The 12,500-nt window shown below is 38.5% G+C and overlaps 1 protein-coding gene across 3 annotated transcripts in view; it reads left to right on the plus strand.

The window, feature by feature from the left end:
* NCBP1 (nuclear cap binding protein subunit 1) overlaps window positions 1-12,500 on the plus strand; it is a 36,365-nt gene that overhangs the window by 21,782 nt on the left and 2,083 nt on the right. For all 3 annotated transcript variants that reach the window (XM_072842036.1, XM_072842037.1, XM_072842038.1), the window contains 7 exons: window positions 1,653-1,756; window positions 3,760-3,882; window positions 5,364-5,466; window positions 6,284-6,377; window positions 7,077-7,180; window positions 9,299-9,413; window positions 12,322-12,450. In XM_072842036.1, the coding sequence (XP_072698137.1) occupies window positions 1,653-1,756; window positions 3,760-3,882; window positions 5,364-5,466; window positions 6,284-6,377; window positions 7,077-7,180; window positions 9,299-9,413; window positions 12,322-12,450 (772 nt within the window). The remainder of the gene's footprint in view (window positions 1-1,652; window positions 1,757-3,759; window positions 3,883-5,363; window positions 5,467-6,283; window positions 6,378-7,076; window positions 7,181-9,298; window positions 9,414-12,321; window positions 12,451-12,500) is intronic.

Consider the following 12,500-nt stretch of genomic DNA (forward strand, 5'->3'; position numbering starts at 1 on the left):
TGCTTCTAAATGGCCAGCATGCAGCCCTCCAGATTAGGAAACAGGCTGTGGTGCAGGAATACAGCCACCCAGCCCGCAGACGAAACCTTACCAACCGTCACAATAATGTCTTTTCCTTTTCTGGGCTGGAGTCCCATCCGGAGCGTACAGGAAGCATTTCGTTGTGTTTTTCTTTACGTTCCTCACTTGACCATTTACTCTTTCCTGTCTTTCATGTTTTAAAGAATCTAGGCTTTCATTTCTTTAGTCACCCTCACGTGTCCTGACCAAATTCAGGACTTATATCATTGGTACTCTTCTCACTGCATCACATTGGGAGGCGCGTGAGTCTCACCCTTGGGAATGTTAACCTTAGTCACCTGGTCATGTCAGTGTCTGCCAGCCTTTTCCACCTTAAAGTCACCATTTTCCCCTTTGTAATTGATTAATGTTTTGTGGGAGATATCCTGAGATTATATTCATGTCCTATTCTTCATCAAATGTCTATTGACAACTGCTACTTTGATCTGCCACCACTATGATGATTGCCAAGTAATGATTCTTTTTTTTCCTTTTACCCTATACTTAATAGTTTCCTATAAGAGCTACCCTCCTTTGCCCATTCATTTATTCCTGTGTTTATACATGAGTAGGAACTAATTGATTTCTATTTTCTTCAGTGAGTCATAATCTGTTGCTGTCATTATTAATTTTGATGCCTAAATTGTCCCTGTTTTGTTTGTTGGGGAGCCCCTTGTGGCTCCTATGTCCTCCCCACCCCCTTTCTTAATATCCCCATCCATTCATTAAGCATTCCCTTATTTTTGGCATAAGCTGTTCTTGGCTCATCTTTTGTTTCCTTTCCCTTTCCCTGCAGTCATCTATTCACAGAGCCCAAATTTTCGTTTTTTTTTTTTTTTTTTTTAATAGTAAGCCATTTTGTTTTTTAAGATTTTATTAATTTGAGAGAGAGAAAACACGAGCAGAGGGAGAGGCAGACTCCCTGCTGAACAGGGAGCCCAATTGGGGACTCAGTCACAGGACCCTGTGATCATGACCTGAGCCAAATTTAAGAGGCTGACACTTAACTGAGCACCCAGGTGCCCCTCACAGAGCCAAGTTCCTAATAGTGGAGTATGGTATTTAGGAACCAAGATCTGGACACTTGATATGCTCACTGCTATCGAGGTAGACAAAGATAGTACATGCATTTATGTGTACACACATATCCATCTAGGTGTGTATATCCCTCTAATTCTACCTCATTTTTTCTGGCCTTCCCCTTTGCCATGATTTCTAAATACCTTTTCATGCAATAGGAAACTTGGCTCCCATTAGCCTTGATATTTGTTTATTTGCTACAGTATAATGAGTCTCCCGATAATAGAGACTATCTCCTCTACCCCTACCCTACCCCAGTACCACTCCACATCCTTGGTCACCAGGCTTGTGGACCCACTGGCCCACACCTCATTGTGAACCAGTAAGTTTCGAAGAAGGCCTGAGTTTTGGTATGCTGTCATATAAAAGCTAAAAGAACTTGTTTTCCCCTTTGACTTCTTGGCTGTCAACTGAGTCCAGAGTGTTGGAAATGGGACTTTCCCGGTAAGTTGGAGGTTACCAAATAATGGAACTGATGAACCTATTTTCTGAGGCTCTTATTTGTATTGTAGGTTGTCTTACCATCAGCGTATATTAGATATTGTTCCTCCTACCTTCTCAGCTCTATGTCCTGCAAACCCAACCTGCATTTACAAGTATGGAGATGAAAGTAGCAGTAAGTAATTCAATAAGATATATCCCATTGTCTTTAGAAGTACTGATGCCAACATTCTCTGAAGTCAGTTATTTAAGGTGGAGAAAGTAAACTTTTTCTTTTCTTGGGTTTATAGCTTGTCTGTTTGAAAGATGATCTGTACTAGTTGCTATTATTTTTTTTGCCCTGTCATCATTTTGAAGATTCATGATTTACTTAGTTATTACTGGCTTGTAAATTTTTATTCTTAATATTGTTTATAATGTTATATCCATGACATTATTTTAAATATGCTAAGTATGGCAAGTTGAATTTAGAGCCAGAACTTAGTAAAATAAGAGTATATTTGTCATGGCAGTGGAGATTATCTGAATTGTCATGTTTTAATCAGTTCAGTTGTGGGAACATAGGTGCACAAAGACTAATTTGACCAGCAATATGCCTCTAGAAGTAAATTCTTAAATAATGGTTTTCTTACCTTTTGGTTACCTCATGTCTGAGATTATGCTGTGAATCAGAGGGCCTATAATTTGAAGTGCCATTTTATATTTTATGCTTATGAAAGTAAGGTGCACATTGGTTATTACTGGTAGAGAGTTAGGTGTTGAGGTTTTCCACATTAGTCTTTGCAGATGGCACAGCATATGGCTCCTCCATGACCCTTCCACTTCATGTCACTCCCCTCCCTTGCCTCCTACTGCGCCCCTGGTTCTCTGCCTACACCTCACACTACACCTATTTTCCTTGAAGGAAACTCCGTTTGTCCCAATGCTAATAACTACATTTCCTGTGTCACTATGTCACTTAATCCTTAAAACACTCTCAGAATTAGCATTGACCACTTTTACAGTATTAAAATTAGACCACTTTTACAGTAGGAATATATTCCAAGAGGTAAAGCCAGAGTAATTGCTTCCGAGCCAGTAGAGCCCCAGCTCACATCCGGGCTTACTGACCGAGCGCCTCACTCCTATCATGGCGCTTTCCTGAAAGAGCAGAGCCTGATGTGGCAGCAGTCTTAATAAGCGCAGAGTTTTCAGCTCTGCCTCACGCTGGCTCAAAGAAGTAAAAGGTACAGCCTTTAATAGCAAGAGCTCAAACTTTTTTATTGAACATTGAGCTTTCCTTTTTCCCACAGAAGCAGCTAGCCTAACAGTGAAGGCCCTCCTGACAGTTGGTCCTACTCTGTTATTGGTCACTTCCTCCCAAATGGACCCCTGCTCCAGCCAGGCTTACTCTTTGATTTAATCCGTGCTCATGGTTCTTGGTTTTGCGTTTATTTGTGCCATTAACCTCAATCTGGAAAGCCCTTTTTATCTCCAGTTCCTATGTTCGGTCTAGGGTCTGGCTCAAGCTCCTCTCCTATAAATACTAAACCTTTAGCAAGCCAGTTTTGTGTTGTTCTGGTTACTTTTTATGTGACTGTCTTGGTTCCCCCACTACAATGTAGACCCCTTTAGTAACGGGGGATTCTTTTTTTTATTTTCTTTCCCACTTTCAAGGAGAAGCACATGTGACCTATTGTGATTGACTTCATTCGTTGGAAATACTTAGTAATCCCTATATCAGAATTGCCTTTTTATTTGTTATCCATTTTTCTACCTTACATTAAAAGATTTGCAGTTGCTCTGGTGATGCCATACAGTATATATCAGTGCAGATTTTATACAAAAAGGACTCAACAGATTATAACCAATAGTAAATGTGGAGTCGAAGCCTATGAGCATCTGGCTTATACAGATTCAAGTGTATGGCCTCAGCAAATGACAATGAAAAAACCTGTCTCTCAAGTTTGCAGCCTTTACCTGTTCAAACTTCAATGTCATGGTCTCAGGGTAAAAGAGGGAGAAGGGGGCACTGACCAAAATGAAAGAAATACATGGAGTCTCAGCTTTTCATCTTACTAAGCCTAGGGATATGAGGACTGGACTGTCAAAGGACCATTGTTTAAGTTTCTTAGTTATTTAACTGTTTACAAGAATAATCTTTAAATTTGATCTATCCTTTTCCCCATTTGTGCTTAGATTCTCTTCCTGGACATTCAGTTGCCCTCTGTTTAGCTGTTGCCTTTAAAAGTAAAGCAACAAATGATGAAATCTTCAGCATTCTGAAAGATGTACCAAATCCTAACCAGGATGATGATGATGGTAAGAGAATTATAAATACTTCTTCATGGAACTATGTATAGGCCAGGTTAAAGCATAAATATAAAGCATAATGGGAGTTCCTCTTTAAGTCTCAGTGGATGCTCCTAACCAATGGCCTGTTCAGTTTCACTGGTTCCTAAGGACCCAGCTCTTTGCTCCCTTATATAAAAAGAGATCCTCACCTCCCTGCAACAGAGCTTACATTCAACATTCAGTATAGAAACTAAACACAAGGGGCACCTGGGTGGCTCAGTGGTTAAGTGTCTGCCTTTGGCTCAGGTCATGATTCCAGGGTCCTGGGATCGGGTCCCGCATCGGGGTCCCCACAGGGAGCCTACCTCTCCCTACCTGTGTCTCTGCCTCTCTCTCTCTCTGTGTCTCTTATGAATAAATAAAATCTTTAAAAAACAAAAAAAAGAAAGTAAACACAAAGTAAAATATACTGTTCTCATTCAGAGATTTTTAGACATTTTCTGTTTTCACTTTAGAGAAGTTCCTGAATGGGAGGACTTAGTGAATTATAAAGTTGGGTTTTTCACAACAATTTTAGCTATAATAATAATATTTAACACATACTGAATATGTACTAGGTAATTTCAACCAAAATCCCTAGGCTTGTTTCTGGATAAGCATGGGGAAAATAAGCAAAATGATTTGTAAGTTTACCTGAATCAATAAGTGAACAAGACAAAAAAAGAGAGGGACTTGTCTTATCACATATTAGAAGATAAAAACTACAGTAATTAAAACAATGTGATAATGGCATCAGAAAAGACAAATCAGTAAAACAGATGAAAATTCTACAACTGGGTAACATTTCGGGGAAAAGTTTTTTTTGTTAGATCTGTACATAAGGGGATATGCATAATAAATGACTTACTCAAAACATGATTGGCCTTTGGGTTATTTTGTTTGGATTTTTCTAAGAAACTTATATTATGATAGAAAATATATTTAGAGGGATGCCTGGTTGGCTGAGCAATTGAGAGGCTGCCTTCGGCTCAGGGCATGATCTCAGAGTTCTGAGATCTCCCTCTGCATATATCTTTGCCTTCTCTCTATGTCTCTCATGAATAAATAAAATCTTAAAAAAAAAAAAAGAAATTTAGATAATATATGTCAAAATGATGGTCATAAACTTAAGACGTTATCAGACAACTTAAGACTTAGACTTCAGAGGGTTTACTGAATTTTTATATTAATATATTATCTTGCCACCAGAGAGGTATGAACAAGGAAGGTTATGTGGTATTTGTAAAAGAAATGGATCATTTAGATGGATTAGGGAAATAATCCCAAAAACTAAGAATTAAGATTATGCTTAGTTTTATATTTTGAGTATTTGAAATCAGCAGTGGTTTTTGTTTATTAGTATTCAAAGACATGACATGAATGTCTGACTTAATGCTTGCATGTGAGCATACCATCCATCTAGCATTCCAGGTGATGGACCAGCTGTCTTACTGTGGAATATTTTTCAGATGAAGGGTTCAGCTTTAACCCACTGAAAATAGAGGTCTTTGTACAGACTCTGCTACACTTGGCAGCCAAATCATTCAGCCACTCCTTTAGTGCCCTTGCAAAGTAAGTGCAACAAGAACATATACTCTGTTTTGAGCTTTGGAACATTGCTTGGTGTATACCAGTGGTATAATAATTTTTGTCTAAAATTGTTGACCATAAAGATCTTAACAGTATTATGATATAACTTAATATAGTGGTTTGGGCTTGTGGTAGCTAACTCCCTTTTTGGTTCCTGTCAATATGTATGTACAGTTTGCATATACACATGGAAGGTACAGTTTTTTCATGTGGAGCTTTAGAGAGAACTAGTGAGACACCTGAGTCTATAGGATAATCATATATACAGTCAAGGAGCTCCCATCCTGTCTAAACGTCTTCTTGAAGGAAGGTAAGCAGAAATGAGAGCCAACTAGATTTTTGGGAGCCACCCAAAGGTTGGCATCTAAAGACAGCTTTCTAACTCCTCAAACAATCCAAAAAAAGAAAGAATGTATAGGTACTCCTCCAGCTGAGCAGAGACATGGGGCTCCTCATCCCATCTCAACTTCTAGGTCTCTATTATTTGCAGGGTTCTCACAGAAGTGCAGTCAGGATACTTCACCAATGTTTGGAGACAGTTCCTTAGCCCTCACTATTCTTAGATACACGGTAAACTGTAGTCCTGGGCCAACAGTGGCATATTGTAAATCTCTTGTGACAAATTTCATACAAACCATGAATTCCTAATCATACTTTTTATATCCTTAATATTTAACATTTGGTTATTTTTGCATTTATGTATTACTCTGTAAAGTGAGTAGCATCAAAAAGGCTTTGAAAACTTAAAATCCTTAATGAATAAGTTTATCTATGGTATTTTTTACCCCACTGTCAATAGGTTTCATGAAGTCTTCAAAACCCTAGCTGAGAGTGATGAAGGAAAGTTACATGTTCTAAGAGTTATGTTTGAGGTCTGGAGGAACCATCCACAGGTAAAAAATTTTAATTAGACATCTTGAGTGTGATTGTATAGGTATAAAAATAAGGCAATTAATACTGTTGTTTTTAAACTTGAAATTTGAATCTGTAAAATGGTTTTAAACTTGTGTTTTTAGTGCTGTGGAAGTCATATTTTATTCATTCATTTAAAGAGCAAGTGTTATGATTTAGTTTTGTACTATAATATCTCAACATATTTTAAATATGTAGTAAGAATGGTTGTTGCTTGTAAGAGTCTACCACCTGGGTAGGATATTGTTACCAAGTCTATCAAATTTCTACAGACAAGCTCCAGATTTTTCAGACCTCAGTATATTTTGTTTTCATACTATGTGTTATAAAGGAGCATTAAAATAGTTTGCACATATTAACACTTTTTTATGATAAAACATTTTTATATTTTTTAATTTAGGATAAATTTAGAAATTATATATTTTTGTATTCTCTAATATTTTCAAAAAATATTTGGTGTTCTTTTGCTCCATCTTTACTGGTGTTAGAGATTTCTTATAGTAAGTACCAGACCCAAGCAGAGTGCAGAATAAATCTTAAGGACCTAATGGTCAAATAGATCCATTCCATAACCACTGAAAATGGATTTCACATATGACCTATCTTGGTTTTGTAGCAGTGGGATGGTTGTGGATTCCACGTAAGTGTGATTTACCCTAATAGTTGTTTTCTCATTGTAGATGATTGCTGTACTAGTAGATAAGATGATCCGTACACAGATTGTTGACTGCGCTGCAGTGGCTAATTGGATCTTCTCTTCAGAACTGTCACGAGACTTTACTAGGTAAATGTGGATTATTTTACAAAGTTTGTATTCTCTAAGAATCAGTTTATATTTGGTCTGATACATGAGCTCCAAACTCTGATTCAGACATCATTAATATACTTAATGGTCTAACCTGGTAGGATTGGATTTAGCAAAGATTCCTGGACAGTGCAAATACACAGCCAGGCAGTTTGCAGTGTCTCTTAAGGACACATGTAAATTGAATCAGGACTCAGCCAGACAAGTAGAGATGCTGATAAAGGATCCAGACTTGGGGAGAAGATCAGGCTGTGTGTCAGGGTCTGAGCTAGACAGTGGGATGCAGGGAAGAGTTCCAGCTCAATTGGGGGCCTAGAATACATACCAGGAACTAGGAGAAATCAAAGTCATGGTAGGTTAAGTACACATCATGAAGGGATTGAGGAAAAGTCTGGTGGGCACCTGAGTGCCTTTTGGGAAGGGAAGTATCTCACCGCAGTCACAAAAATCCTAGATTTAATGCAGAAGATTAATTCTAGACCCACTTGCTCTACAAGGAGAGACTTTTCATTAAGCTTTGGTTCTTACTCATGAAGTTGATTCCATAGGCTTTCTAACTGATCAGGATGAAATAAAGTAATATTACTTATAAAGATACAACAATCCATCACAACCTTTATCCTTTTCATTGTATCTGGTTTGGCAAAGGACACTGGTCTTAAATGAACTGAATCCTTAGGGTGGAAGGGTATGATCTAAAGTTATATCAGGGGATCCCTGGGTGGCGCAGCAGTTTGGCGCCTGCCTTTGGCCCAGGGCGCGATCCTGGAGACCCGGGATTGAATCCCACGTCGGGCTCCCGGTGCATGGAGCCTGCTTCTCCCTCTGCCTGTGTCTCTGCCTCTTTCTCTCTCTCTCTCTCTCTCTCTCTCTCTCTCTCTCTCTCTGTGTGTGATTGTCATAAATAAGTAAAATAAATAAATAAATAAATAAAAAATAAAGTTATATCAGCCAGATTGGCGTTCATAAATGAGGACAACAGACATTCTCAGATTTGCAGACTCTCCGAAAATTGACCACCCAGGTTATTTGGCCATTATCCTGAGTGATTTATTTTTGCAACTCATTTCATTCTCACCTCACACTATAAACAGGGTTACATTATCATCTATATTTTACAAAACAAGAAAATATTGTAGACTGTTTAAGTAGCTTGTCCAAAGTCACACAAGTAAGTGTAGTCAGAACTCAAACACAGGCATTCTTGAAGGGATAAAGGGCTCAAAAGCTCCACCTGTTCTTGAACCCTAAGCTCAAGTATTCCTAACTGCAAAGCCTTCCCTGCCCATCCCTTCCAGCTGAAGTACTCTGCTCTTATGCCCTGTCTAGACTCTAGACTTTGAGTTTTATGACTAAGCTGTTTTATTATCGTCCACTGAAATGGTCATCATCCAGCCAAAATGTATAGAGGGAAGTCCTCTTCTGCACTGTATCTTGGGGTTAAGAAGAACTAGTTTCTAGACAGATTTAGTTAAGAAGCTGTTTCAAAAAATAACTAAACCATTTATGCAACAAAAATTTTAAAGCATCTGTTTAATAAGCAATTTGCTGATAAAGTAGGTGACACATATTATATCTTATTCTCAAAGGCCCAGCAGTTGATAGATACTGTGAACTAGTAAGTTTCTTAAATGTTCCAGGGAATTGGCTGAATGTATGCTAGTAAGTAGCATAAAGCATGTGAAATGAGCCTCAGATTAGGTTTTCCATTTTGAAGACAACTCCAATACATGATGTTTAAATTTAGAAGAGAGAAAATAATATTTTTGTTCCTAATGTAACATATTTTTTTCTGGTTTGCCATTTCGCTTCATTGAGTATGTACACATACCTTCTATGCATCTCTAGTAAGGGATGGAAATAAAAATGACAAGGACCCAGTACTACCTTCAGGAAGCTTACCTGAGTCTAATGGTTAGAAATAGAGTTTGCACAGTTAATAGTACAAAAAATTTTAAGTGTTACGGAGAAATATGACTAATTCTGGCTACTGAAGAGTGGAAGACCTTCAGAATGAGTAGGTCATACAAGTTGAGAGGTCTTATTTTCTGTAAGTGTACTTGAACACGCAGTAACTAAATGTTATGTTACTTTAAGATTGTTTGTTTGGGAAATTTTGCACTCCACAATTCGTAAGATGAACAAACACGTTCTCAAAATCCAGAAAGAGCTAGAAGAAGCTAAAGAAAAACTTGCAAGGCAACACAAACGGGTAAGTCTTCTGCTGGTTTGCAAATGGTCAAAGAAAAGATGCCAGAAACTCTTAAAAAATTCAAAGTTCATTACCTTGATGGGAACTTTTTTTGTTTTGTTTTTTGTTGGGTTTTTTTGAGGCCAAATTATGCAGACTATTGTAGAAGTAGAGGGAGAGGAAGGACCTGGGGGTGTGTTGCTCCCTGCTGTTCTCCTGTGTGATAAACCTGGAAGGAAGCCACAAACCTTGCTTTTCCATACTTCTCTTTGAATCCACTTCATGTTTGCCCTTCCCAAAAGGGAAGGCAGAGAAGGAAAGAGGACACTTGTATTTCTCTAAGAGTTTCTGGTGCAAGAGGAGACAGGGAGACTGTGCACCACTTCCCCAGCACTGTGGAAACCTTCCCTGGTTTATGGAATACTTCTCAAATTAAGAAGTATGGTTAGCCATTTTGGGGGGAAGCAATGAACTATGTTCCATGATTTTGCATAATAGTACTACTAGTGTTTATGATAGTATTTTCCAGTGATGTGCATATTTACCAGAGTAGGTGGAGACAAATGTAATGACTTACCTGAACCTACAGCAGGTTCAAGTGCTAGTCTCCACATACATTCATATATGTGTATGTATGATATATAAACATACATTCACAAACTTAAAACACTGCGAGGTAAATGATATCATCCCCATTTAGTAGATATCCAAATTGAGGCTCAGAGAACTTAAATAACTTGTTCAAGCTTACATGGTTAATAAGTGACAGAGGTTGGGATCTGATCCAAGCCTGTCAAATTCCAGGGACTTCCCTTCATGCCACACCATTCTCTAGATATGTGGTGTCCAACACAGTACCTGCTACCACATCTAACTAGAAGTTAAAAATCAAATACAATTTAAAATTCAGTTTTTTAGTCATATGAACCCCATTTCAAATGCTCAACAGTCATGTATGGCTAGTGGCTACTGTGATGGGCAGCACAGATTTATGTAACGTTTCCCTCATCACAGGAAGGTCTACAGGCAACAGTACTATAGAACCTAGCCTTAGTGTGGTATAGGAAAAAGACCACCATCTACCCAATTGCCTACAAGATAAGGCAGGTGCTACGTTAGAGATAAAAGAATTTTGTAAAAACGGGGAGGTTCTGATAACTCTGTCTAAAGGGTAGAAGGCAACCATCCCAGAAGGAGTATTGCCAACAGTGTTATCTAGGAGGAAGTGGGTTTTCCAGGTCTGGTGACGCTTACTTTCTTACTCAGAGGACCAAAGGACTTTAGTATGTAACATACCTGGAGTCAGGTTCTAGCTCAGCTGCTTACTAGCTTTATGACACTGAGAAGGTCATCTAACAACTAAATTAAAAAGACAACACCTAAGTGAATGCTCTAAGTTCTTCAGGGTGAGCTGGAAGGGAATTGTTAAAGCTTAATAGAGTTGTATTGAGCCCATCATTGCCAGCGGAAGCTTGAACGGTCTGCTTTGAGTTATATGTAGTAGGAGCTATTTCTAAATTATTGCAAGGATGAGCAGGTTCTCAAGCTGTATGCCATTCTGCCCAGCTTTTCTATATGGCCCGTTAGATGAAAAACTGGCACACTGCCTCTCTCTTGTTACTGTTGAGGCCATATGGCTATGTATTAGTGACTCAGTTGTTTTGCTGGCCATCTACTTTGTTGAATGAGCAGTAGCAGAGTTATAGGAATATACTGCCTGTCCTCATTATTTGCGGGTGCTGATTTTGCAAACTCACTAAACTTTGTGACCTCAAAAATCTATATTCGCAGTGCTTTCCCCGTCATTCAGACATAGGCAGAGCAGTGAAAATTTTGAGTTGCCCAGTGAGCTTGTTCCCAGATAAGGTTGAACAAGGCAATACTCTGCCTTGTTTCAGTTCTCATACTATTTAAAAAAAAAAAAAAAAAAAAAAGGATCCTTTTCAAGGTGTATTTAGTGCCACATTTGAGCTTTTGTCGGTGACTTCACTGTTGAAAATGGCCCTGAAGCATAGGGCTGAAATGCTGTCCAGTAGTGCAGGAAGGCTGTGAGGTCTCTGACAGTAAAAATACGTGGATTACATGAGCTTCGTTTGGTGATGAATAACTGTGCTGTTGGCCATGAGTTCAGTGTTCACAAATTTAACAATAGGATAGATACATTCAGAAAAAGGAAATTCACCAATTGTACCTAGGCTGTTCCATCAAGTTCTAAAAAAACATCTGTAATGCTGTGGTAAAAGCAGCTCAGTTTGTGGATTCATAAGACAATGACTGAATTTTTTTTTTTTTTTTTTTTTTTTTTGACAATGACTGATTTAAAAAAAAGTGGACAGCCAAAGAAGTTGACAGTCACATTACTCGGGGTCAGGAAAATGTTAAATCTTTCTCAAGCAGTTTAAGGATAAAGAAACATTGTATATAATTGTAAAACATATATTAAATAAGCTATCTTCAAACAGAAACACACATAAGGTTACGTATGGATCAGTTGACAAAAATAAGCCAAAAGGCTCCCAAGAACCTAACCCTGGATTTCCCTAAGCAGTGGCTCAGGGTTCCCAGCAAATGCATAAACAGAACTATGGTGAATAACAAGAATCTGCTACACACTTTGCATGGAGCTCAAAGCTGTTTTCATTTTGAATGGAAGAAAATGTGACACACACTTCCTCCCTGAATGGGCTACCTTGTAAAAGTTGTAACTCATCATCCAGGACAGGTGCCACTAAGGATGGCCTAGCTACGTGCCTGCAGGCCTTTTGGGTGTATGCGTGTGCCGTCGGGGTGGTGGAGTACTTTCACCAGAGAATACAGGCTTCAAGTGGCATTTGACCAGACACAAGAACATCCTTCCCTTTGACTTAGTGAGATTTAATATGCTGGAATTCTAAATGGTATTTTCCTTTTGTTCCTGTGCATCTTGCAGCGAAGTGATGATGATGACAGAAGCAGTGACAGGAAAGATGGGGCTCTAGAGGAACAAATAGAAAGACTGCAGGAAAAAGTAGAATCTGCTCAGAGTGAACAGAAGAACCTCTTCCTTGTCATATTCCAGGTATCTTGGCTTGGGACACTGATAGGTTAAAAAACAATGTAGTTCTTTAG

This window comes from Canis lupus, chromosome 10 (genome assembly GCF_048164855.1).
Source record: "Canis lupus baileyi chromosome 10, mCanLup2.hap1, whole genome shotgun sequence".
Classification (NCBI taxonomy): Eukaryota; Metazoa; Chordata; class Mammalia; order Carnivora; family Canidae; genus Canis; species Canis lupus.